This window comes from Mus musculus, chromosome 5, assembly GCF_000001635.26.
Source record: "Mus musculus strain C57BL/6J chromosome 5, GRCm38.p6 C57BL/6J".
In the NCBI taxonomy this organism is placed as follows: Eukaryota; Metazoa; Chordata; class Mammalia; order Rodentia; family Muridae; genus Mus; species Mus musculus.
Genome location: NC_000071.6, coordinates 98331200 through 98358967, shown reverse-complemented (window position 1 = coordinate 98358967; position 27768 = coordinate 98331200). Strand labels below are relative to the sequence as shown.

Sequence of the window (27768 nt, the reverse complement as noted above, 5' to 3'; positions counted from 1 at the left end):
GGTTTAGCACGGGAGAAATGTCATTTTAACTTCCAGCATGGTATTTCCTGTAAGAAGATGATTCTAGAAAGAACTCCTTGAAACACATCTTAATTCCTAGGGCCATCTTACAGTAGTAGGGTGGCAAAACGGTTCGGTTACTTTGAAGGTAGGGTAAAATATTCACATCTCACACCCCAAGTGACATTTCCAGTACCCAGTGTATGCTCGGCAGGAGCCAGCCTTGTCTACAATAGGGGGCATGGCCAGAGCAACCCTGTTTACCATGGCAGAATTTTTGAGGAATTAAAATTCCCAAACACATCAGAAGTTTTTAATATTCCATGTCTGCAGATGATATGATTCTATACATAAATAATCTTAAAGACTCCAGGGATCAGCACAGTCAACAAAGCAACACCATGCAAAATTAATGAGTACAAATTGCTAGCCTTCCTATGGAAAACAAAAACAGAAAAAAAAAAAAAAAAAAAACAAAAAAAAAAACTAAAAAGAAACCAGGGAAATAATCTCATTCACAATAGCCTCAAAAAAAAAAAAAAAAACTTGGAATAAATTCAACCAAGTACATGAAAGCTATCTACAATGAAAACTTTAAGACCCTGGGGGGAAAAAAAACAAATTGAAGATGATACCATACTCATGGAATGGAAAGATTAATATTATAAGAAAGTCTATCAATAAAACACAACCAACAGATTTAATGCAGTTCCCATCTGTGATGGTTTGGCCCAGAGTATGGCAATATTAGGAGGTGTGGCCTTGATAGAGTTGGTTGTTGGAGGAAATGTGTCACTATAGGGGTGAGCTTTGAGACCCTCTTCCTAGCTGCCTGAAGACAGTCTTCTCCTAGTTACTTTTAAAATCAGATTTAGAACTCTCAGCTCCTCCAGCACTATGTCTGCCTCATTGATGCCATACTTCCTGCCATGATGACGATGGACTGAACCGCTGAACCTGCAAGTCAGCCCCAAATAAATGTTGTCCTTATAAGAGTTGCTTTGGTATGGTATCTGTTTACAGCAATGGAAACCCTAACTAAGACAGAAATTGGCACCAGGAGCTGGGCATTGCTATGATAGAGCTGACCACGTTTTTTGTTTGGAGGATTGTGGACTTGGGGACCTTGGAGTTCAAAAGCAGTGGAATGCTTTAAGTGGGTGTAAATGAGCCAGTAGGAATGTGGAAGACTGAGGGTGATTTGACCTGGGGGGCCTGGCTCAAGAGGTTTCAGAGGAGAGGAATGTTGTATGTGGCCTAGGGACTGTTTTGTGATACTTTTGTGGAGAATGTGACTGCTTTTTGCTTTTATCTGAAGTGTCTGCCTGATGCTCAGGCTTAGGTGAGGAGAATAAGATAAATTGCATTGACAAAGGAAATCTCAGAAAAGCCCAGCATAGATGGTGTCCTCTGGTTTACTCTCATGAAAGGCATTTTGATCAAGCATAGCAACCTCATAAAGGAAAAATACATAATGTATGGTTTGAGTAATAAAGGGATACCAGGGAGGGCAATGGAGCTGAGTCCTGTATTCGAGGAGATAAACGGATTAAGGGAGTGGTGATCTCAGGGCAAGATCCCACCCAGTTTATTGTTTGCCTATTGTTTATATTTGCCATTGAACAAGGAATACATATATCATGTTAAGCATTAGTATTTATTGATTTTTGTTCTCATTTGGACTTTTAATCTGGAATGGACTACAATCCAAAAATAGGATACAGGCTTTTGATTTGAATCTTGAGGCATAGTGACCATGAAAAGGTTAGGCCTAGGCCTGATACATGCCTTTAATCCCAAGAGATAGAGGCAAGCAGATATATGGGTTCAAGGCCAGTTTTGATACAAAGCAAGTTAGAGATAAAGAAAAACTTAGGCCTAGGCATGGTATTATACACCGTTAACCAGAGTGTGACAGAGGGCAGTTCTGGAAAGTGACCCAAGCTCTTTGGAGTACCCTAGAAGATCATGTGTGAATCCCAGACATTGAAACAAGAAGCTATCAAGTTGAAATTGCCTTGGATACCACAAGATGTTAGAGATGTCAGAGACATGGGATACCTGCCAAGGAAAGCTGCTAACTGGGAGTGGAACCAGCTCAAGGGAACAAAGTTTGTGACTGGTGAATGCCAGATCTGCCAACAGCAGTCAACAAGGATGAAAGGAGCTGGAGATCTGAAGAGCGTTTGACATCTTTGACGTCAGACAAATCAGAGTTTGGAGTTTGCCCAAATGGTCTTCTGTCTTGCTTTGGTCCAGTATTTCCTCACCATGACATTTTGGAATGGTGATATATATCCTGTGTGATGTTGGAGGTATGTGATCTGCTTTATGATTTTGATTTCTTAAGGGATGATACTTAAAAGGTTACATAAATCTTAGGAGAGATTGAACTTTAGACTTAACATTGTTGAGAATGTTATAGACTATGGGACTTTTGAAGTTGGACTAAATGGATTTTGCATTATGCTATGCTTAGGTATGGCCACCACAGACTCTTGTGTTTGCACAAGCTGTTGGGGGCCAGTAACTGGAATGTGACGTTTTGAATATGCTTGGTCCAGGTAGTGGCATTACTAGAAGGTGTGGCTTTATTGGCATAGGTGTGGCCTTGTTGGAGGAAATGCATCACTGTGGGTGGGCTTTGAGCTCCTCTTCCTAGCTGCCTGAAGACAGTCTCTTCTTGGTTACCTTTGGATGAAGATATAGTCAGTTCCTCCAGCTGCCATGCTTTCTGCCATGATGATAGTGGACAGAACCTCTGAACCTGTAAGCCAGCTCCAATTAAATGTTGTCCTTTATAAGGGTTGCCTTGGTCATGGTGTCTTCACAGCAATGGAAACCTAACTAAGACACCACCAAAATTTCAAGTCAACTCATTACATAAATTTTTAAAATAATCTTAAATTTCACATAGAAATACACACATTCATATACTCACACACACACAGAAGACTCATCCATGCATTCACACACACACATACACGCACACACTCAGTCATATGATGACAAGAGCAAGCCTAAGCAATAGCAGAACTTCTGGAAGCATCACTATTTCTAACATTAAGTTATATTACAGAGTTATGGGAATAAAACCAAGCAAGATACTGGCGTAAAAAGGAGACATCTTGATCAATGACACAGAACTGAGGACGGGGGGGTGGGGGGGGTTGAGGGGGGACTTTTGGTATAGCATTGGAAATGTAATTGAGGAAAATACGTAATAAAAAAAAAATTTTTTTAAAGAAAATAAATAAATAAGAACTGAGGACCAGGATTTAAGTCCACAGTCCAGCAGATACCTGATTCCTGACAAACATGAGCAAAACACTCACTGGAGAAAAGCCAGTATCATCAACAAATAGTCATGTGGAAGAATAAAAATTGCTTCTCTTTCACCCCACACAAAGAAGCAACTCCAAACGGACCAAGGACCTCAGCATAAGTCCTGATGCCCCTGACTCTGATCGAGAAGAGAGTGGGCGAGATGCTTGAATATACAGCAAGGGAAAACATTGAAATCACTTCCCTAGGAATTCGGGAGTTAAGACCAAACATTGATAAAAGGGACCAAACAAAGCTGAAAAACTTCTCTACAGCAAAAGACAGTGAAGAAGCAGTGTACAAAATGGAAAATATTACTTACTGCCTATACATATGGCAGAGGGTGTGCCTCTAGAGTATACAAAGAACTCAAAAAATGAAGAAAACAGCACAATCTTAAGATAGGATATAGAAGTAAAACTAAACAGAGAGCTCTCAAATAATGGAATACATTAAAAAAACAAAAAAACAAAAAACTTCTCAACATCATTAGCTTTCAGGAAAATGTAAAATTAAAACTATTTTGAGATTTCATCTCATCCAAGTTAAAGTGGCAAAACACTAAACAAAACAAAAGAAAAAGAAAAAGAAAAAAAAAGGAAAAGGAAAAGAAAAAAAGAAAAAGAAAAAGAAGCACAAGACATTTGCTGCACTAGCATGCATGTCAGGGAAGATTAGCGTTCATTCATTCACGGCTGGGGAAGGTGCAATCTGCTGCAGCCACCATGGCAGTCAGCGCGGAGGCTCCTCAATGGCTAGACATAGACCAACCATGGGACCCAACTATTCTGCTCTTGGCAAACACCCAAAGGAGCCAAGATCCCACTACAGAAATATGTGTCGCTTCTATGAAACCTCAAAAATATGGCTGCCTGAGAAGCCATTCACAGTGGCATGAGGTGACCTAACCCAAGTCTAGGTGAAAACCTACAGGTAGTTACCTGCTGAGAGAAAGCGTCATCCCTGAACAACGTGGACTAGCAGGCAACACTAAACTGTATATATGTGGATATCAACAAAGGTTAAAGAAGAGGTCACACAATCAAGAGTCTGTGAGGAGGACACAAGAGGATTTGGAGAGGAGACAGAAAAGTGGAAATGATGTAAAAATATTACTCGTGAATGAAATTCTAAAAAATATTTAAAACAAATTCTTTAAAAATAACATTTCAGATGCCTAGAATAAACACAAATAAAAATCTTTGCATGTGTATATAAAAACCATTAACTCAGGAATCTCACACAGGAGCACAGAAATAGCAACTGAAATTATGTTTTTGTTTCATTGTTGTTGTTATTATTGTTGTTGTTGTTTCATGACAAGGTTTCTTCCTGTAGCACTGCCTGTCCTGGAAACTTAGACCAGGCTGGCCTCGAACTCACAGAGCTCTGCCTGCCTCTGCCTCACAAGTGCTGGGATTAAAGGTGTATGCTGCTGCCACCTGGGTAAGAAATTACGTTTTAAAAACATGCATTTTATACATATATCAATTGCCAAGTCATTTATTCAACCGTGGTCAGTGACCTAATATTTCTCAGGTGTGATGACTGCCTCTGATCAGGCAGTGGTGAAGGACAGAAGATGGCTGCTCAAACAGAGTCCATCTGTAGTTGAGGAGCAAGATATGACATAGCTAAGGAAACGTCATAGAAAGGTACAGCACAGCAGTTGGCAAGAGCCCGGCTACTCAACTCAGAAGGACAAAGTTCAGATGGGCCATCTTGGGAGACCTCTACTGAGAGCCCCTACACAGGGATCGATCAAAACAAAAACCAGCTTCCAGCATGGTTTGCATGAGGCAGAAAGAAAGCCAGCTTAAGGAGTCTACTTCAGGATGAGGGTTAGGCTCCAGAGGGACAAAACCAGAGCTGGCAGTTAGTGTGGGAATAAAGAGGCAAGTTACAAGACCAGAATCACTCTAAACCCTTGGAATCTACGGAAAAATAATTTCCTATATTCTAGTCTTTTTCTTTTAAGATTACTAACTCCTCACAAGGAGCAATCTCCATTAAAGGAAATGGTTTTACAGCACCTATGTAAACAAATTTTATTTATTTATTGCTGTGGGTTTTTCCAAAACTATTTATAATTCAAACATTTTTAAATTACAGGAAAAAAAGTTAAATGTTAGTCTTAATTTATTCTTAGCTTGGGAAAGTTTGTTATCACTGTCCAATTCCAGGTGCAAAAACATTTCTGCTAATGCTACAAATTCACTACTTAGAGAGAAAGCTACCAAAACACACCTGCACCTTTTCAAACCCGATCTAATACTGTGTGAAAGCAAACCTGCTAAGGTCATGGATGCCAGGTCATCAAAACCCCATTGTCCCGTCTGCTGTGTGGAGTGAATTATCTGACTACTTAGACTGTCAGAGGTAGACATGCATCTCACCCCATCCTCTCCAGAGACAGTGTCATCGGGAGGGACTCAATGCCTGCAACTCCCACAAACACTGGTTTGGTCCTGTGACTTAATAACTTCGACTAGTGGGATAATGTCTGAGGAGGAGCCCGAGTCCTGAAGCTGTAGCATCTAACATCGTATTTTAGTATTCGAAGCCAAAGAGTGTGGTTGTTAAGAATTTAGGCTCTGTCACCAGCTGCTCTGAGCTTTCGTCTTGCTTCTGGCCTCTCTTAGAGTCAACTCCATAAACTCTGTGTGTTTAGATTTCCATCTCTAAAACAGAGAAAATAGTATTTCATCCATGGCCGTGAGCAGAAAACAAAATTAAAACATGTACAGAATTCTCCAGTTTGGCACGTCAGCAAACCATATCTATAATATAACCAGTACTTAACACTACATCACACAAGATGCACTCACATTGGTCTACTGTCTCGTTTTTCACAAATGAAGACTGTCACAACTATATCCACCACCTATCTGCACATTTACAAATCTCAACATCCACAGGTAAAGGAAAAGACAATAAATAAAGAGTTGAAAAAGCCATAATAGTGTAAGTTTGGAAAATTTAATCTAAGTATAGGGATTAAAATTTAAGTACAAGTCTATTTGAGGAGTGGCGAGACAGCTCAGCGTGGAACACACCTGACTGCAAGCCAGAGGATCTGAGGTCAATCCCTGTGGCCACCTGGTGGAAGAGACGCAACATGTGCAAGTGGTCCTGTGATCCCCACACATGTGTAATGGCATGTGTGCACAGTGGTTACACACACACACACACACAAATAAACAAACAAACAAACAAACAAATAAATAAATAAATAAATGAATGTAGAAAAAATGGACGTCTAGTCAGGCATGGTGGCCTGTGTCTCTATCACCACTGCACTACACAACCGTGTTGAGGCTTTGTCTTTTTCTGTCTCCTGTAATGCTAAGTGCAGGACCCCAAGACCTGGAGTCTGCACATGGCTCCTGTGATGCTGCCCCCAAGTTATTTCTGATTGGTAAATTATGGTGCTGACAGCCAATAGCTGAGCAGAAGAAATATAGGTGGGGTTTAGGTCTAAAGGGTTTGGGGTGGGAGAGGTACCATGTTGGGGGATGAAGAAGACAGGAGGAGGAAGGAGAAGCCACCGTGGGTTAGGAGTAAAGAGAACGTGTCCCTGAGGGCTAGTCAATTAGAGTTAAGAGTAGCCCAGATGAAATAAAGTAAGTAATATGACTCAGGGTTATCAATAGAAAGTAGATCTCAGCAACATCGAAAGGATCTAAGGAGCTCTTGTGCTGGTTAAGGCTTAGTGTAAATATAAAGGTTGAGTCTGGTTTTTTGTTTTTTGTTTTAATCTGGGAACTAAATGGTATAAAGGTGGAGTAGAAAGCCTAGGTTGAAATTAAATAATTCCTACTATACAAGAGATCAGTCTGGGCAATGTTGTAAGACTTTGTCTCAATAATCTAAGAAGAGAACTTATTTGGGGGGCCCTGGATTCCTGACCAACTCCTGTGGAGGTTATCTCACACCTGGGACAGAGAATTGTCTAATGATCCATTGTTGCTAGGATCAATGTTCTCTGGCCATGTAGGTGACCCATCTCCACCTCTCTGGTGTTTTGTAGAGGAGCAATGTAAGGGATGTGACATTTCCATTCCCTCTTGGTTTTGGTGACTCCTCTCCACTACCTTCATCTCCCACCCTCTCGTGCCTTCCCTGCTTAAAGCTTCCAACCAGAATATTCCCTTCTCTATATTTCTTTCGCCTATGCTCCACTGCCTGCCCTTCTTGAAGACAGTTCTGTCCCCTTCCCAGTTTTGTGGCTTCCAGGAATACCCCGGGGTTCAGTAAAGAGAACTGAAGATTGAGTTGGGATCCCTTATGTACTGTGGTCCTTCTGGACCTGGGGAACCTCACTCTGTATAATTATGTTTCCAGTTCCAGCTATGCCTCTGAAGATTTTGATTTCATTTTTCCTTGCACATGAACAGAATTCCATTGTATACATATATCACACGTTTATCTCCCATTCAGTATTTCATGCACAACTCTGATTCCATTCCCTACCAACTGTGATATGGATATGCAGGTGTCTCTGTGGCATAGCATCATCTTTGGTTATGTGCCCAAAAAGTGATAGAGCTGGGTCATAAGGCAGTTTCATAATTATCTCTTTATTGGTATAAATATGCATTATAAATGGCCTAGAGGGATAGATCAGTGGTTCAAAGCACTGGGTTCCTTCCCAGCACCCACTGGAAGGCTTATAACAATCTGTAACTTCAGTTACAGGGGACCTCACACCTTCTTCTGGTCTCCATGAGGACCAGGCATGCACACAGTATATAGATATGCATGTAGGCAAAAGCAGGCATACACATAAAATTAAAATTAAATAATACTATAAAGGTGTTCAGTTTGTAGGCACAGCTTTGAATGTATTTTAAAATAATGCAAGCATTGCAGTTCCTATCTGCGTATTTTATCCCCCACAAATGGTAGGTCCCTCACTACAGTAGCAGCCGTCTGCAATCCTTCCTCCAATCCTCTGACGACTATGAATCTGCTTGTCTCATGGATTCACCTATTCTGGGCATCTTCTGTAAGCTAAATCATACAATTTATGGTTGTATTTGTTGCTTTTCTATTGCTGTGATAGAACACCATGACAAAGGAAAGTGTTTACTTGGGCTTACATTCCAGACGGTTAGAGTCGCCGATGGCAGACCTGAAGGTTTGCAGGCAGGAGCAGTGAGCTGAGGACTCACATTTTGAACAGCAATCATGACACAGAAAGTGAACTAGAAATGGAGGAAGCCTTACTTCCCAAAGGTCTGAATTAACATTGTGTACCACACACCTAGCAACATTTAATAGTTACAGATTTTCAGTTTTGAGTTTTAAAACATTGCAGTGTTTATAAATAACCAGAAGCTAAGAGAAAGGTAGCCATTATTTCTGTCTGTCACAGGAAGACAGCTTCCCGGGTACTGTGGGAGGGGAGGACTAATTCTTGTTACATTTCAAGTATTTACAGGGTTGTGGAGGGGTACATGCCGGGGCCCTTATGTGGGGATCAGAGGATAACTTATAGAAGTCAGTTCTCCATGTGGGTCTTACAGATCGCATCACATAACCGGTCTTGCCGGTCAGCGCCCTTACTTGCTGAGCCAGGTCGCTGACTCTAGTACTTTGACTTTGCGATTGGATCACATCATACCGCCCAGGCCATTCTCAAGCTTGTGGGCTATCCTTCTGCCTCTGTCTTCTGCAAAGCTACAAGTACGGGTGTACAAGTGTCTGCCGCCACTCCGCGACATTTTCAGTGCTTATTAAGACAGAAGCTGTATGGGAGGGTACACATGTATAATAATAATAACAATAATAAAAACAACAACAATAATAATAATAATAATAATAATAGCTACGAGAGGCTATGGGTGTGGTTATAGCTTTGATGGCAGTGTTAGAACCCACTCCCAGGGCCATATTTCCTCCAACGAGGCCACAATTCCTATGCCTCCACATAGAGCGCCCCCACCCGGGAACCAATATCCAAACGCCCGAGCCTGTGAGGCCGCCTCCCTCAGGGCACAGGCGGGCTTCTGAGCGCAGTTCCTTGCGTTGGCCCTTTCGATCTCATAGTTTATCGGTGCTGGAGCACAGAAAAGCACGTTATATTTTTATAACTGAATAATGCCCAGTTACACTTCTATGCCGCATTTTTAGCCACTTATCAGTTATTAGGCATTAGGATTGCCCCCCTCCCCCTTTGACGAGACTATGAATAACGCAGCTTTCAGCGTCCATGTTTCAGTACTTACCTGCCCGTGTTTTCGGTTCCCTTGGGGATAATCTTAGGAGCAAAATTGCTGGGCCATATGGTAAGAATCTGTTTAATTTTTTTTTTTTTGAAAAATTGCCAAGCTGTTTTCCATTTTCCATTCCAACCAGTGATTTAATTTTATTCACCTAGCCTTCAAACTCCTCGAGAGCAGTAAGCAAGTCTTTGACTCTACTGTAGTCCCAGAACCTGGCATAGTCCCTAATGCACACGGCTATCTATGAATATTTGCACACGATTAAACACTCAAAATTTTTTTGTCAAATTTTTCCTTCTCCTGTGACTCCCCTCGCAAAAATATCCCTTCCGGCTTTATTTAACTTATATCTCTTTTTTCCTATGAAGAATTATTATAAATGAAATCTACACATCTACAAATGGCCATCCTACAATTGCTAAACCAGGAGCACAGTGACACGTTGGAGCCTGTCATCAGCAGGGTAAAGACGTGGGTGAGCACACTATATCTGATCTCTAACTTGGTACAGTTTGCAGTCAACCAAGTATATGACCAAAGTTATCTTAAGCAAATAGTCTTGGCTCTCGGGCGCCCTCTGCTGGCCCTGCTGTCAACAACACTAAAGTCGATTTTGCAGAAAAAAGAACAACACGTGGGACAGAAGGCAACATATGGGAAGCATCCATAACAAAGACAACCAGAAGAGATCGCAGATGAAAGGACCTTCCTTTCCTAGAAGCTCTGGGTGGGGACTGGCCTCCCCCTTCCTAGACTGGCACTTGAGTACCCTGATGACTTCCAGCTCCGGACAGTTAAAGAGACTGTCACATAGGGAAAAAAAAATCCACTTTTATAGTCAAACACAAAATGGATGTGTGACACAGACAGAATTTAAACTTTAAACATGGCCAACACATCTCAATATGAAATACTTTATATATCTTATAAAAATGGCATATAAATATAAATAAATTCTCTGTCTCTGTCCGTCTCTCTGATGTCTTGTATAAGACATACACAACCCTACATACAAAACTTGAATAGTTATGAATTATAAAACTAGAGACTTAAGTGGACAACTGTGTGTAAGTTACTGAGAGCTGCATGAATTTCCTGTAATGGGTACAAGTTTCCTTCAAGAATGATCATTCCCAGCCGGGCGTGGTGGCCCATGACTTTAATCCCAGCACTTGGGAGGCAGAGGCAGGCGGATTTCTGAGTTCCAGGATGAGCCTGGGTCATCTAGCTAGGCCTGCCTGAGATGAGCCTGGGTCATCTAGCTAGGCCCACTATCATCACAGGAGTCACTAAAGGAGAGAACTTTCCCCACCAGGTCGGAGTTAAAGGGTGAGCCACTATTGCCGGGGGAAGAAGACAACAGAAAAGGAATATGGACGACCTCTTGTGGCAAAAACCCGTTCCTGATGACAAATGACAAAGAAATAAGGACCATAATCCGAAAACAATCACAAGCTACAAGCTGACTGACTGGGCTTCAGCCTCAGACCCTGGCTCAGACAAGCATTCAGCTAAGCAATCGCAGATTCCAGTCCTGTGAAATTCTGCTGAATATCAACATATTCAAATACAGTAAGGTGGTTCGGAAACACAGTAGCCACTAGAATGGTCATCTAAGATGGCGCTCTCCCAGGGTACGTTCACTTCCTGCTCCGATCACTTAATTCTGAGCATATGGGAAATTTCTACTTATAATGAGTGTTTTTAAAAGATTGTATCTGAGAATAATTCAGTGTTTTAAGGACTCATCATCTCCAACGCTTAAAGTTTAAGGACTTTTTAAAAATTAAATAGACAGTTATTTTATCAATCCCTTTAAGCTATCTTACCAGTTTGAGGCAGTTCAGCCTAGGAGAATGTCTTCCCGTTACCTATCTTCACGTATATACATGTGTATGTATGTGTAGAAGTGTGTGCTCCTATGTGTACAGGTGCACATGCACAGGTGCATGTGGATGCCAGAGGGCAAGCTCACATGTTGTTCCTCAGTTACTTACGCCTGGCCCTGTGAGACTGGGTCTCTCGTGGGGTTAGAACTCAAAGATTAGCCGGCCATGGTGGCGCACGCCTTTAATCCCAGCACTCAGGAGGCAGAGCAGGCAGATTTCTGAGTTCAAGGCCAGCCTGGTCTACAGAGTGAGTTCCAGGACAGCCAGGGCTATACAGAGAAACCCTGTCTTGAAAAACCAAAAAAAGGAAGAGAAAGAAAGAAAGAAAGAAAGAAAGAAAGAAAGAAAGAAAGAAAGAAAGAAAGAAAGAAAGAAGGAAGGAAGGAAGGAAGGAAGGAAGGAAGGAAGGAAAGGGAAGGGAAGGAAGGAAGGAAGGAAGGGAGGGAAGGAAGGAAGGAAGGAAGGAAGAAAGGAAGGAAGGAAAAATAGAAAAAAAAAAGAAAAGAACTCAAAGATTAGGATAAGCTAACCATCCAGTGAGTCTCGGGGATGGGGTCTGTCTCCATCCGCCCAACACTAGTATTACAAGCACACAGCATGTGGCAAGTTGCTCATCTGGGGTCTGAGGCTCTAACACAAGCAAGTCTTCATGCTTTTACAGCTAGCACTGGACCAAATGAGCTATCTACCCGGTTCCTAAGGACCCATCTTAATACATTTTATATTGCCTTATGGTAGTCATAGTAACGAAAGCCAGTGACAGTTATTGTCTTTCCATAAATCAGTGTTTGTAAAGTTCAAGAACACAAGCAATGCCAAGGTTTATATGCCTTGAAAGGACAAAGACTTCTAAGGCAAATGTCACATACTTTTCGTGTGTAAATGCATAAAACTGGTACTAGTGAGTTACTTTATAACGTGCCTTATTGACATCATGACCATGTTTTGGAATTTGCATCTCTTAAATTAGTAGACCCAACTCCTCCCACACAGCACTACCGCAAGCATACCACAGTGCCTTTGCTTCTTGACCTTCAGTGCAACGTTATGGCACCTCAAGCCTTTCTGCTCCCAGCAGGACATCCAGGCTGTCATAGTCAAGGAAGGTTGGACTTTTAAAGACACCCTAGTCTGTAACATCTGGATGTGCAACACGGACACTTACTTTTTCTGCGTTCTTTCAGCCTGTCTTGCAATATTGATAGCTGCCTTTCTCGCTTCGAAATCTTCCCTTTTCACGATTTCTCCTGTCCCTCGGTAGCCTAGCTCCACCAACTGGCGAGCCAGGCTTTCATCCTGAGGGAGAAACCAGCCAGCAGATGTGTGGGTGAATTGTTTTCAATGAACATAAAAACAACTGTTTAAGCTAAGTGTCCTTTGAAAGAAGACCAGGGCTATTACACATGCAGACCTGCCTCCTGACAGTACAATTAGACACATTTGGTCCTTTTTTAACCACAGATATAAGATGAGAAGAGAAGCAACATCAACCACCAAGTTTTCTCCAAGGGATCAGAGAACAAAGATCTGTTGTTGTTTTTTAAACAATTTGTGCAAACAGCTGTAGACAATTAACAGTGTATCTTTAAAGCAAGATAATTAGAGGCACTGGTGGGCATACAAGAGAGAGGATCAACTGTACACAAAGAGAAGGGGGTGCATTCAGACAGCCCAGTGCTTCAGACAGACTTAAGTCAATTAGCTGATGACCCAGAACAGTACAACTTCAAATGCAGCTAAAGAGGAACAGGGGAATTTCCATACTTAACTGAGAAGATATACTGTTCCTGGATAATGATGGTACCAATAAAAACAGAAAAGGAGACACCCAAGATGAGAGACACAAGGTGCCTGAAGTTGACAGAAACAGATCCACCCCACCACCACCACCAGGATTTTAGTCCTGCCATATTTCAGTTATTTTAAGAATTGTATCAGAGGCTGGAGAAATGGCTCAGCAGTTAAAAGCACTGCCTGCTCTACCAGAGGTCCTGAGTTCAATTCCCAGCAACCACATGATGGCTCACGACCATCTGTAATGGGATCTGATGCCCTCTTCTGGTGTATCTGAAGACACCTATAATTGTACTCATATACATAAAATAAATAAATCTTTGAAAAATAAATAATTATATCATAAACATTGTTATCATTGTTATGTGTATGGCATACTCAAAAGCATATATATATATAATAATATATATAATAATATAATAAATAATGTTTATTTTCCCGTAGCTAAAAGAAGTATTGCTTTTATATGATGTTACTAATGTAAAACTATTAAATAAAATATTTATTTATCAACAATAATCACCTTAACGACATTTAAAATAGAATGAAAACAGCATATAATATATTTTAAACAGTAATGAATAGAGGACTAACGATTAAATAAATGCGTGAAAAATGCTAGACTACTACTCTGTTCTGGTCACCAAATAACTTTCACATTAACCCTGCCAAACCCCACAGGACAATGTGCGCACGCTCACCAGGCCATGGCCATGCTCGGGACACAGGAGCATTAAGGCTTGCTTCGGATGCTCTACTTTTTTTTTTGTTTTTTTTACCTAGTGAAATGATTGAATTTATTTATCTTTGAGATCAATTTGATAAATATGTAAATTACATTTAAGATGAAAAGTGATACATCAGTAGTAACTAATTTAAAATACTTTTCAAATATCAGACTTCACTGTTGCTGTGTTTAGTTAACGGGGACCACAAAACTGAGCAAATGCCTCCACCTAGTGGAATTCATCTTTAATAGAAAGAGCGATGCAGATTTAGGTTTGCTTTCAAAACTGATTTGAGTATAAATCACCTTAAATATTCTTCTAAAATGAGTTTGTAGATAGGAATCTATTTATCAAGACAGCAAGACTCCTCCAAGACATTATAAATTTCTTGTGATCAATTACATGCTAAGGATCTCTGATCTTTTTTTTTTGTACTTACTTTTCTCTCTAAATTTTGCATGTCTGTGTGTCTTAACCTGGTTACACAAACCCATTTGCATAGCTCTGAAACTGGCAATGCTGATTATATATATATATTACAACACATCGTAAATGCTCTGGGAATCAAACAAAAGCTCACCATGGATGTCTCATGTAGCAGGATTCTAGCGTCTCTGAACATGCCCCTAAAGAGCAGATCTATTCAACCAAATGAAGCCCAGGTCTAAGATATCCTAAGGATCCTAAAATTGTGGCATGGCGTTTCTCTACCCTCCAGTCTCATTCATGAATAAGGTTGCAGCTTAACAGTTTTCCTGTCACCACTATCTAAAGGAATATCATCCAAATATAAAATGGATATATATTTAAAAACAAAAACAAAAAATATCAAAAAATCAGAATGACAATTCAAAGGTAATTTTATTTTTTTAATTTATTTTTTATTAGATATTTTCTTTATGCCGCATCCACCCTGACCAGCAGGAAAGACGCAACACCACGTAGTCCTTCTTCAAGCAGGTTTATTCAGGAACACTTCGCATTGCAAAGCAGGAATGGGAATCACCCCCCCTCCCCCGCCCCTTACTGACTCCTCCCAATCACCCCAGTCACGTAATGGCAGTCCATTGGTTCACAGCAAGTCACGACACCTCTGGCGAGCTGACGGACGAGGCATGGCGTCTGCGCAGTGCAGGTGGCTGGGATGTGGCTAAGTCTGAGGTAATGAGGAAGTCAGGCACAGGTCATAAGACCTGGCAGCCGTCCCGGGCACCATCTTGGGGTGGCGGCCACATCGCTCCTTACATCTTTATATACATTTCAGATGCTATCCCAAAAGTTCCCTATACCCTCCCTCCACCCTGCTCCCCTACCCACCCACTCCTGCTTCTTGGACCTGGCATTCCCCTGTACTGGGGCATATAAAGTTTGCAAGACCAAGGGGCCTCTCTTTCCAGTGATGGCCAACTAGGCCATCTTCTGCTACATATGCAGCTAGAGACACGAGCTCTGGGGGTACTGATTAGTTTATATTGTTGTTCTACCTATAGGGTTGCAGACCCCTTCACCTCCTTGGGTGCTTTCTCTAGCTTCTCCATTGGGGGCCCTGTGTTCCATCTTATAGATGACTGTGAGCATCCACTTCTGTATTTGCCAGGCACTGGCATAGCCTCATACGAGACAGCTATAACAGGGTGCCTTCAGCAAAATCTTTCTGGCATTGTACAATAGTGTCTGGTGGCTGATTATGGGATGGATCCCCGGGTGGGGTAGTCTCTGGATAGTCCATCCTTTCGTCTTAGCTCCAAACTCAAAAGTAATTTTAAATTATACATAATTTCTCTCTTCTCTGTCTCAGGATTCAGAAATGTGCTATCTAGATCATGAGATAAGTGATGTAGCCACAAACTTCACAATGTAACAGCTACTCCTGGATTCTTTATAGCTTTCATCCTTACAAACGTAAAATGATTACTGAAGAAAACTTCGAGACATTATTGGACTAACACATTGCCCAAATATGTAAATCCCAGATGATCTTGACACTCCAAGACAATCACTGACACTCAGGAACAACAATCGTTGTTCTCGGTTTCCATGTCTATGGCCATCCTAGGTTTCCATGAACAGAATTAGAATCGTGTGGAGCTAAGCTTCTCGTGCCCAGTTCTTTAAAGTTAATACCGTATTTTGGGTTCTTTTCCATGAGATGTACAATACAATACAAGTTAGCAATCGTGTGCATTGCATGACTCTGAGTGCAGGGACTAGACACAGCTCACTGTCCTCAGTTTGCTGCTATCCATGAAGGGCGCCAATGACTACAGTGTGGGTCCCCTTTGCTTCTTTGCCCTTCAGCACTTTGAAAACACTTGGTAGTGCGCTCTGGTCTGAAGTGGTTCCGGCCAGTCATTATTGTCTTTGATTGACTCTGTGCTCTATTGTGTCGTCTTGGCTGCACTTGAGACTTGTCTTCATTACTTGCTAGTGACTTCACGAAGCTATTCCTTGCTGTGGGTTTCTTTTGTGTTTATTAAGCTTGGAGTTTGTTGAAGTTCTTGATGTTTTACATTAATAATCTTCATTAAATGATCATCTTGGGCTAGAGCAATGGTTTCGCAGTTAAGAGCCCAGGACCTCTTTCTGAGGTCCTGAGTTCAATTCCTAGCAACCACATGGTGACTCATAACCACCTACAATGGGATCTGATGGCCTCTTCTGACATGCAGGTGTACATACAGATAGACTACTCATATACAAAAATAAATGATTTTTAAAAAAATCTATTATCTTTTCAAATATTTCCCCTTCAGCACTTGTAATTCTGCTGTCACACACACAAGGGTGTTTGATGATGCTTACTTCACAAGTTCTGGACTCCACTCATTTCTGTTTACTTAGTGTCTTCCGTAGAGATCACACTGCTTATATTGCGAGTGAATAAATTGTTTTTAGCTTCACACTCATTAAGCTAAAAGTTAAGGTTTTTTTTTAAGATTTATTTATTATATAAGTAAGTACACTGTAGCTGTCTTCAGACACTCCAGAAGAGGGAGTCAGATCTCATTGCGGATGGTTGTGAGCCACCATGTGGTTCCTGGGAATTGAACTCAGGACCTTCAGAAGAGCAGTCAGTGCTCTTAACTGCTGAGCCATCTCTCCACCCCCCTAAAAGTTAAGTTAAATTGTGTTTTGTTCTAATAAAATGTCAGTCAATTTTAATGCATTTTAACCACAATCCTATTCTTGCTCCTTCTAAATATGTAGGGCATTTTCTTTACATTACAGCGTTGCATTGTTTTGGCTTAGATGCCCCATAGCAGCTACAGTCATTGGGTGTTGAACTTGAATATTAATTAAACTTTGAGAATTAAATATTCTATAAGTGTTTAAAAATAGTCTATCAAGTTATCAAGGTATGTTTTGAATTTCTTCAATGCTTTTTCTGTATCTAAAGGAATCATAATCTAGCGGGGTTGTTGTTGTTGTTGTTGTTTTTACTTTTGGCATGTTAATGCTTTGATTTGGTTAATTTGTTATTTAATTCTTTACACACATATGTTGACCACAAAGATTTTTCACTAGCCCTCTCACTTCTTCTGGACACCCCACAATATGTCCCCCTTCTACCTACATACCCTCTCCTTTAATCTTTCCATAACCCCCAAATCCCTCTAGAATACTGACCACTCTTGTTGGTTTGATATTGTGCAAGTAGCCATAACTGTAGTGAGTTTATGAGTATAGCAGCCATGTCACATCCAGAGGCAGCAATTCCCCACATCTTGTCAAACTCTTGCCCCACATTTCTTTGGCTCTCCATCCCACTATTTCCTGAGTCTTAGGAGTGTTCACAAGATCCCCCTCTTAGGACTGAACACTCAACAGTTATGAGTCCATATTAACAGTTTCCACTGAAGAAGGAACTTTTCTGGCCAAAGTTGAGAGCAGTGTACTAACTTATGGGTGAAAAAACTGATTTAGAAAGTAGTTTGATGACATTAGCAGTTAGCACAATGGGAGTAGGTTCTCTTGTAGGACCTCCTGAACCATGGGATTTTGATCCGACTTACAGTAACAGACATGAGATTCCTCCTGTTTAGCCTCAAATCTAATCAGAAAGCCATTGGTCACTCCCACAGCCATCATGCACCCCTCACTCCACAAGTCTGCACTGCAGCGTTGGGGTTTTACGGCAGGAAATACCACTGGTGACTCTCCCCCCATCCCTACACAGAACCTTCTAGAACTACCAAAGGTAGCCGACAGGAAGGGAGTTTTCAGGTAAGATTCAGCTTAAATTCCTCTACCTTCTGCAATGGTAGGTAGGTAGTGCCTTTAGAAAGAAAAGAATCTTACCATCTAGTTATAACTGTTACTGCAGGATCCACAGCTTTTCTGAGGGGTGACTTTTAAAGAGGTATCCCAATTGCACTGCCACTGCACTTGCCTATGACTCTGCAACCCCACAGCTGCTGCCCAGAGCTAGTAACACTGAGTGAACAAGAGCAACTAAAGACAAGATGAACCCCCACCTTACAATGACCAGACGAGATATCTATCTACACCAAAAACCACTTCAAACTCCACAACTACAGATGAGTAAATCACAGAGCAAAATCATAACCATGAGCAACCAAACAGTACATCTCCTCCAGAAGCCAGAAACCCTCCCGTGACAGGCCCTGAGAAAACCCTCCTGTGATAGACAGTCCCTGAGAAAAGCAACTTAGCTAACGCACAAACCAAGAACTTCAAAATAGTAATTATGGGCATGTTCTGAGTCCATAAAAAAATATGAGTGAATGGCCTCAATGAAGACCATGAAAACAAGGTTAAATGAAATAATGGAAACAATTCAAGAAATTAAAGTAGAATTTAACAAAGAAATAGAATCACTAAAGAAAACCCAAGCTGACAGAAAAACACTGGAAGTGAAAAACTCAGAATATCAAACAAAAGCTCAGCAGTAAGCCTCACAAACAGAATAAAAGTCATGGAAGAAAGAATCTCAAGTCCAGATCACATGGTCTAGAAGAAACTGGGTATCTGAGTGAAAGAAAATATTGAATCTCAAATTTCCTGGATCAAAACATCCAGGATATCTGTGACATTATGGAAATATTAAATCTGTAAATAATAGGTACAGAGAAAAAAATCAATGCTACAAAAATATTTTAAACTTAATCATAGGAAAAGAGAATCCCCAATGTAAAGAAAGAGATGCCTGTCAAGGTATAAAGCATACAGAACACGAAACACAAACGGGACCAGAAACGACACGCATCGTGACACATAAGAATCAAAAGATTGAATGTACAGAACAAAGAAAGGATATTAAAAGCTTCAGGTATAATAAACCAAGTCACGTATAAAGGCAGGCCCATTAGAATAGCAACTTATCTTGTATATAATTCCATTTGTGATTTTTCATGCAATATGTTTTTTCATCTGCATACAGCCAAGTTTATTTGATGATTTAACTACTGTGAGGCAACCAGCTTTTCATTCTTTCCTTGTTGTCCTCTCCAATACAAGCCATACATTAAGAGAATGCTTTTATTATCCTGATTATATTCTTTACCTCACATTCCTCTCAGGTCCTCCCCACATCCATTCCTTCCCCAACTTCATGATTGTTCTCTCTCTCTCTCTCTCTCTCTCTCTCTCTCTCTCTCTCTCTCTCTCTTCCCTTTCTCCCTCCCTCCCCCACCTCTGCTTCAGAGAAGCACCAAATGCTCTTGACAAAATATCAACAAAAAAGGAAACAAAGCAAATGTGGAGTCCATCTTGGGTTGGCCAAATACCTGCCCTGGGATGTAGTGTATATAAAGTACCTAATGGTACTTCATTAGAGAAAACTGATTTTCCCTTTTCCAGCAGGCATCAACTACAAATAATCTCTTGAGTAGAACTGGAACCTTGTGACCACTTCCCCTTTTCAAGTGCCAGCCGGGATTTTGCCTGGTACGAACCTGTTCAGGTCTTACACAAAGTTTCACAGTCAATGTGATTTCAGACATGTATTAGTCCACTGAGTCTGGAAGATGCTGTCACCTTGGAGTCAACTATCACCTCTGTCTCTTGGAATCTTTCCTGCTTCTCTTCCACACAGACCCTTAAGCCTTGAAAGAAGATTGATTAAGCCATCCCATCTAGGGATGAGAGCTCCAAAGCCTTTCACTGTGTGCACACTGTCAAGTTGTGTGTCTCTATGTAACTTACTATCAACTGCAAGAAGTCGCTCCTCTAGTGAAGGCTGGTGCTCTGATCTACTGGTAATGTGTCATTAGGAATACATTTAGTGATGTGTCCTTTAGCAGCTGACTTTTCAAGTGGAGACTCTGAAAGCAATAAGGGCCTGAACAAATGTTCACAGAGACCACAAGCTCAAAGAGACCACAGATGCCAGCACAGACTATTATATCCAGCAAACTAGCAGTAGCAATCAAATGGAGAAGTAAAAACAATTCAATATAATAATTAATCTAAGCAATATCCACCAACCAGCTCTTCATAAGGTACTTCATACAAGGACAGTTATTCAAAGGACAGGGCAGTTAGTCAAACAATGGAAAAAGAAAAAAATAACCACCCACACCACAACAACTTGACAGAAATAACACTGTTCATTAATACCTTTCAATATTAATCATCTCAACTATCAAATACAAAGTCATAAACTAACAGATAAGATTAGAAAACAGGATTCGTCTTCGGTTACACCCAGGAAACATCTCCCCATCAAGGACAGCTATCATACTAGGATTAAGGGGATGGAAACATTATTCCATGTAAATGGAACCAAGAAGCAGATGTAGCAAGTTAAATATTTGGAAAAACAGACTTTGATTCAAAACTAATCAGAAGAGATCAGGAAGAGATACTGTACACTCATCCATTAAAGGCAAGTCCAAGAGGATGTGGCAATCCAATGCACTAAACACATGGGCACCCGGGATCATAAAAGAAACAGTCCAGTAGATAAAACTACATGTTAAGCCTCACACAGATGTAGTGGGGTACTTAAGTACTCTGCTCTCTCCAAAATACAGGTCATCCAGACAAAAACTAAACCAAGACATGCTTGAATTACATGATCTAGCAGACATCTCCAGACCATTCCACCCAAACACTAAAGAATATACTTTCTTCCCAGCAACCCATGGAACTTTCCCCCCAAATCCACCGCAGATTGAGACACAAAGACTCAAAAGAGATTTTAAAAGTTGAAGTATCCCTCTGCATCCTGTGTAGCCACCACAGATTAAGTCTGGACAGCAACAGAAACAATAGTAAATTTACAAACTTTTGGAAACTAAACTATTCACTATTGAATGAAAACTGGGTCAACACAGAAAGCAAGAAGGAAGTCTAAAACGTTTTAGAGTTTAATGAAGCTGAAAACACAACATATCTAAATCTATGGGATACAATGAAGGCAATTCTAAGAGGCCTTAACAAAAACACTGGAGAAAATCATGTTAATAACAACACACTTGAAAGCTCTCGATCAGCAGTTCTCGGTCTATGAGTCACCTTCTTGGGGGTCAAACAATTCTTCACAGGGTTCACCTATGACGACCATCAAAAACACAGACATTACATTAGAAATATTTACATTACAATTCATAACAGTAGCAAAATTAAAGTTATGAAGTAATGGTGAATATAATTTTATTGTCTGGGGTCAGCACAACATGAGGAACGGTATTAAAGGGTCACAGCATTGGGAAGGTTGAGAACCACCACACTAGAAAAACAGAAAATGGCTGGACAGTGGTGGCGCACGCCTTTAATCCCAGCACATGGGAGGCAGAGGCAGGCGGATTTCTGAGTTCGAGGCCAGCCTGGTCTACAGAGTGAGTTTCAGGACAGCCAGGGGTATACAGAGAAACCCCGTCTCGAACCCCTCCCCCCCCCAAAAAAAAAGAAAAAAAAGGAAGAAAGAAAAACAGGAAATGTTATCAAAAGAAAGTTTAGACACGAAGACATAATAAAACTTAAGGACAAAATCTACAAAGTAGAAACAACAACAAAAGTTACAAAGAATCAATGAAATGAAGAAAATCAACAATATTGACAACTCTTTAGCCAAATTAACCAAAAGACAGAAAGAGAAGTTCCAAGTTAATGAAATTATAGTTTTGATGGGAGACATGACTACATATGCTAAGGAAATCCAGAGAATTACAAGGAAATACTTTAAAAACCTGTATTTTACCAAACTGGGAAAATTAAGAGAAATGCAGATTTCTTGATAAAAAGGGTCTACTAAAGTTAGACCAAAACCAGATAAGAAATTTAAACAGACCCATGTCCCTCTGTGTAATGGAAACAGTAATTAAAAGTCTTCCAACCAAAAAAGGGAGGAGGGGAAGGGGGCCTATGGATTCAGTGCAGAATTCTACCAGACCTTCAAAGAACATTACTCCTCAAAACATTACATAAAATTGAAACTGAAGAAACATTCCCATTCATTTTTATAAAGCCATTAGTACTCTGATACCAAAACCATACCAAGGCCTAACAAAAATTAGAGACCAACTTTCCTTTGAATATAGATGCCAAATTCTCAATAAAATGCTTCCAAACAGAATTCAAGAACACATCAAAAAGATTATCCACCATGATGAGTTGGCTTCATCCCAGAGATGCAGGAACATTGCAACATATGTAGATCAATAAACTTAATAACCACATAAACAGACTGAAAGACAAAAACTATATAACCATTTCATTAGATGTAGAAAAGGCATTTAACAAAATTCAACATCCAGTTATAATAAAAGTCCTGACGAGACTAAAGATACAAGGACCATACCTCTACATAATAATGGCAGTTTACAACAAGATCACAGCCCCCATTCTAAGTGGGGGGAATGCAAAGCATTGGCACTCAAATCAGGAACAGGACAGGTTTGTCCACTTTCTTGGCACCTATTCAGTACAGCACTTGAAGTCTTAGAACAATAAGACATCTGAAGGACATCAGGAGGGCATAATTAGGAAAGGAAGAAGTCCAAGTGTTTTCAGATGACATGATTTTATACATAAAGGAGCCTAAAGACTCCACCAGGAAGCTTCTACGGCTGATAAATACCTTCAAGGATGCAGCAGAATGCATAATCAGCACATAAGAAGCTGTAACCTTCTGATATATAAATGACAAATGAACTGGGGTGGGAGGGGGGCCTTGGAAGCCGAGCCTTTCACAAGAGCCTAGGAACAATTATCTTGGGATGGGTCTAGCCAAGCAAGTAAAAGACATTGAAGAACAAAACTGAAGAAGACACCAGAAAATAGATAGATCTTCCACAATCATGGAGAAGTCAGCTTAATATCGAGTTTGACCATCCTACCAAAAAAATAAAATAAAGTAAAATAAAATAAAATAAGTGTTCTACAGTGCAATCCTCATCAAAATTCCAACACAATTCTTTTTTTTAATGAAAAAAAAGCATACAACTTCACATGTAAACAAAACAAAACAAAGCAAGCACTAATAGTTAAAACTGAATCTTGAAGGTTTCATCATCCCAGATCTCAAGCTGTGTTACAGAACTGCAGTGACTAAAGCAGCTCTCTATTAAGAGACATCTTGATCCCTGGATATGGAAGTCTCTACATGGACCATCCTTTCATCTCAGCTCCAAACTTTGTCTCTGTAACTCCTTCCAAGGGTATTTTGTTCCCACTTCTAAGGAGGGGCATAGTGTCCACACTTCAGTCTTCATTTTTCTTGAGTTTCATATCCAGGGATCCACCCCATAATCAGCATCCAAACGCTGACACCATTGCATACACTAGCAAGATTTTGCTGAAAGGACCCAGATGTAGCTGTCTCTTGTGAGACTATGCCGGGGCCTAGCAAACACAGAAGTGGATGCTCACAGTCAGCTAATGGATGGATCATAGGGCTCCCAATGGAGGAGCTAGAGAAAGTACCCAAGGAGCTAAAGAGATCTGCAACCCTATAGGTGGAACAACATTATGAACTAACCAGTACCCCGGAGCTCTTGACTCTAGCTGCATATGTATCAAAAGATGGCCTAGTCGGCCATCACTGGAAAGAGAGGCCCATTGGACACGCAAACTTTATATGCCCCAGTACAGGGGAACGCCAGGGCCAAAATGGGGGAGTGGGTGGGTAGGGGAGTGGGGGTGGGTGGGTATGGGGGACTTTTGGTATAGCATTGGAAATGTAAATGAGCTAAATACCTAATAAAAAATGGAAAAAAAAAAGAGACATCTTGAGAGCCAGGCGTGGTGGCGCACGCCTTTAATCCCAGCACTCGGGAGGCAGAGGCAGGCGGATTTCTGAGTTCGAGGCCAGCCTGGTCTACAGAGTGAGTTCCAGGACAGCCAGGGCTACACAGAGAAACCCTGTCTCAAAAAACCAAAAACAAAAAAACAAAAAAAAGAGAGACAACTTGATCCACTGAATAGAATTAAAGACAGAGACAAAGTTTCACACATCTACAGACCTGAGTTTTAACCAAAAGAAAGAAAGAAAAAGAAAAAAAGCGTAAAATACACAATGGGAAAAGTGAACATCTTCAGACTGCAGCTGCATGCAGAAGAATGAAAACAGATCCTTACATACCATCCTGCACAAAACTCGACACGGATCCAAGACCTCAGCCAGATACACTGAATCTCATACAAGAGGACTAGGGAATAGGGCTGAATTCGCTGGCCCAGGAAAAGGCTCTCCCAACAGAACACTGTTAGCAAGTACGAAGAACAGCAACTAATAAATAGAACCCCATGAAGACAAAAATGAATGTACAGCAAAAGATACCATCATTTTAGCAAAGAGGCAGCCCAGAGAATGGGGGGGGGGGGGACAGTCTTTACCAATTACACATCTGATAGTGTTAATATCTAGAATATATAAACAACTCAAAAAACTGAACATCAAGAAAGCAGAAAGACCAATTTTAAAAAGCTTAACAGAATGAAACAAAGTTCTCAAAAGATGAGACACAAATGGCTGAGAAACACTTTTTAAGATCAGCATTCTTAGCCATCAAGAAAAGGGAAGTCAAGACTACTTTAAAACTTCATCTTACCCCAGTCAGAATGGCCATGATCAATAAAGGAAGTAACATCTTATGCTGGCACAGATGTGGGAAAGGGGACGCTTGTTTATTTTAGGTGGGGATGATAACTGGTACAGCTGTATAAATTAGTGTGAGGTTCTGCAGAACATTTAAAATAGATCTACCGTAAGACCCAGCTACACCATCCCGGGCCATAAACCCAGAAGACTCCATGTCTTATTACAGAGATACCTGCTCATCCCTCCACTCATAATAGCCAGAAATCGGAAACAGCCTAGATGCTCATTTGTGGCACATTTACACAATGTAGTAATTATGATTCAGCTATTAAGAAAAGAGAAATTATGAGTTTTCAGATGAACTGAGTGGAGCTAAAAACAATCAATCTAAGTGTGTAATCTAAACTCATATATATATATATATATATATATATATATATATATATATATATACACACATACACATACATATATGTGTAATGCATTTTTCTTTTATAGTAGATATTGGCTTTTAATCTTTACATATGTTTGTTTCAGTCTAAATAATCACAGAGGTTAGGTTGCCCCTGTAAGGGACTGGGAGTGGCGAGAAGGGGATTTTCCAAGAAAGAAGAAATGGACTGGTGTGTTTTAACATCTTGGGAATTGGTTCTTTTTTATATATTTTTTTAATTAGGTATTTTCCTCATTTACATTTCCAATGCTATTCCAAAAGTCCCCCATACCCTCCTCCCTACTCCCCTACACCCCCACTCCCACTTCTTGGCCCTGGTGTTCCCCTGTACTGGGGCATATAAAGTTTGCAAATCCAATGGGCCTCTCTTTCCAGTGATGGCCTACTAGGCCATCTTTTGATACATATGCAGCTAGAGTCAAGAGCTCCGGGGTACTGGTTAGTTCATAATGTTGTCCCAACTATAGGATTGCAGATCCCTTCAGCTCCTTGGGTTCTTCCTCTAGCTCCTCCATAGGGGGCCCTGTGATCCATCCAATAGCTGACTGTGAGCATCCACTTCTGTGTTTGCTAGGCCCCGGCATAATCTCACAAGAGACAGCTATATCAGGGTCCTTTCAGCAAAATCTTGCTAGTGTGTGCAATGGTGTCAGCGTTTGGAAGCTGATCATGGGATGGATCTCGGGATATGGCAGTCTCTAGATGGTCCATCCTTTCGTCACAGCTCCAAACTTTGTCTCTGTAACTCCTTCCATGGGTGTTTTGTTCCCAATTCTAAGAAGGGGCAAAGTGTCCACACTTTGGTCTTCCTTCTTCTTGAGTTTCATGCGTTTAGCAAATTGCATATTATATCTTGGGTATCCCAAGTTTCTGGGCTAATATCCACTTATCAGTGAGTACGTATTGTGTGAGTTCCTTTGTGATTGGGTTACCTCACTCAGGATGATGCCCTCCAGGTCCATCCATTTGGCTAGGAATTTCATAAATTCATTCTTTTTAATAGCTGAGTAGTACTCCATTGTGTAAATGTACCACATTTTCTGTATCCATTCCTCTGTTGAGGGGCATCTGGGTTCTTTCCAGCTTCTGGCTATTATAAATAAGGCTGCTATGAACATAGTGGAGCATGTGTCCTTCTTACCGGTTGGAACATCTTCTGGATATATGCCCAGAAGAGGTATTGTGGGATACTCCCGTAGTACTATGTCCAATTTTCTGAGGAACTGCCAGACTGATTTCCAGAGTGGTTGTACAAGCTTGCAATCCCACCAACAATTGAAGAGTGTTCCTCTTTCTCCACATCCTCGCCATCATCTGCTGTCACCTGAATTTTTGATCTTAGCCATTCTGACTGGTGTGAGGTGGAATCTCAGGGTTGTTTTGATTTGCATTTCCCTGATGATTAAGGATGTTGAACATCAAATCTAAGTGGATTAAGGAACTCCACATAAAACCAGAGACACTGAATGAAACTTATAGAGGAGAAAGTAGGGAAAAGCCTCAAAGATATGGGTACAGGGGAAAAATTCCTGAATAGAACAGCAATGGCTTGTGCTGTAAGATGGTGAATCGATAAATGGGACCTCATAAAGTTGCAAAGCTTCTGCAAGGCAAAAGACACTGTCAATAAGACGAAAAGACCACCAACAGATTGGGAAAGGATCTTTACCTATCCTAAATCAGATAGGGGACTAATATCCAATATATATAAAGAACTCAAAAAGGTGGACTCCAGAAAATCAAATAACCCCATTAAAAAATGGGGCTCAGAGCTGAACAAAGAATTCTCACCTGAGGAATACCGAATGGCAGAGAAGCACCTGAAAAAATGTTGGGAATTGGTTCTAAGGCTTTGTCTTAATTCAGCTCCCAAAGTCGCACTTCCAGACCTGAGGGTCCCCGCCCCCAGCTAGCTTCCTTTGGTAACCAAGAATTGCCTTACAAGCCGGGGCGTGGTGGTGCACACCTTTAATCCCAGCACTAGGGAGGCAGAGGCAGGCGTATTTCTGAGTTCAAGGCCAGCCTGGTCTACAAAGTGAGTTCCAGGACAGCCAAAGCTATACAGAGAAACCCTGTCTCAAAAAAAACAAACCAAAACAAACAAACAAACAGAATTGCCTTACAGCTGGGCAGAAAGTCAGGGAAGGACTTTTAGATTGTGCAGGCAAGGGGCAGAGGGAGAGAGGAGGAAGAGGAAGGAATCCGAGATGGGGGAACAAGGAGAACAGACCTAAAGGCCTAGGGCCCTAAAGGCCCGAGGTACCATTTCCTGATTGGGTTTGTGGTCGAAGAGATGAAATATGGATTTAGCAAATATTAATTCAAGAATACGGGAGGGGAATGTATA

The 27768-nt window shown here is 40.9% G+C and overlaps 1 protein-coding gene across 3 annotated transcripts in view; it reads right to left on the bottom strand.

The window, feature by feature from the left end:
- The window catches only part of Cfap299 (cilia and flagella associated protein 299), a 472916-nt gene that overhangs the window by 443086 nt on the left and 2062 nt on the right, over positions 1–27768 (bottom strand). For all 3 annotated transcript variants that reach the window (XM_006535280.4, XM_006535279.4, NM_001024614.1), the window contains exon 2: positions 12606–12736. In XM_006535280.4, coding sequence (XP_006535343.1) covers positions 12606–12736 — 131 coding nt within the window. The remainder of the gene's footprint in view (positions 1–12605; positions 12737–27768) is intronic.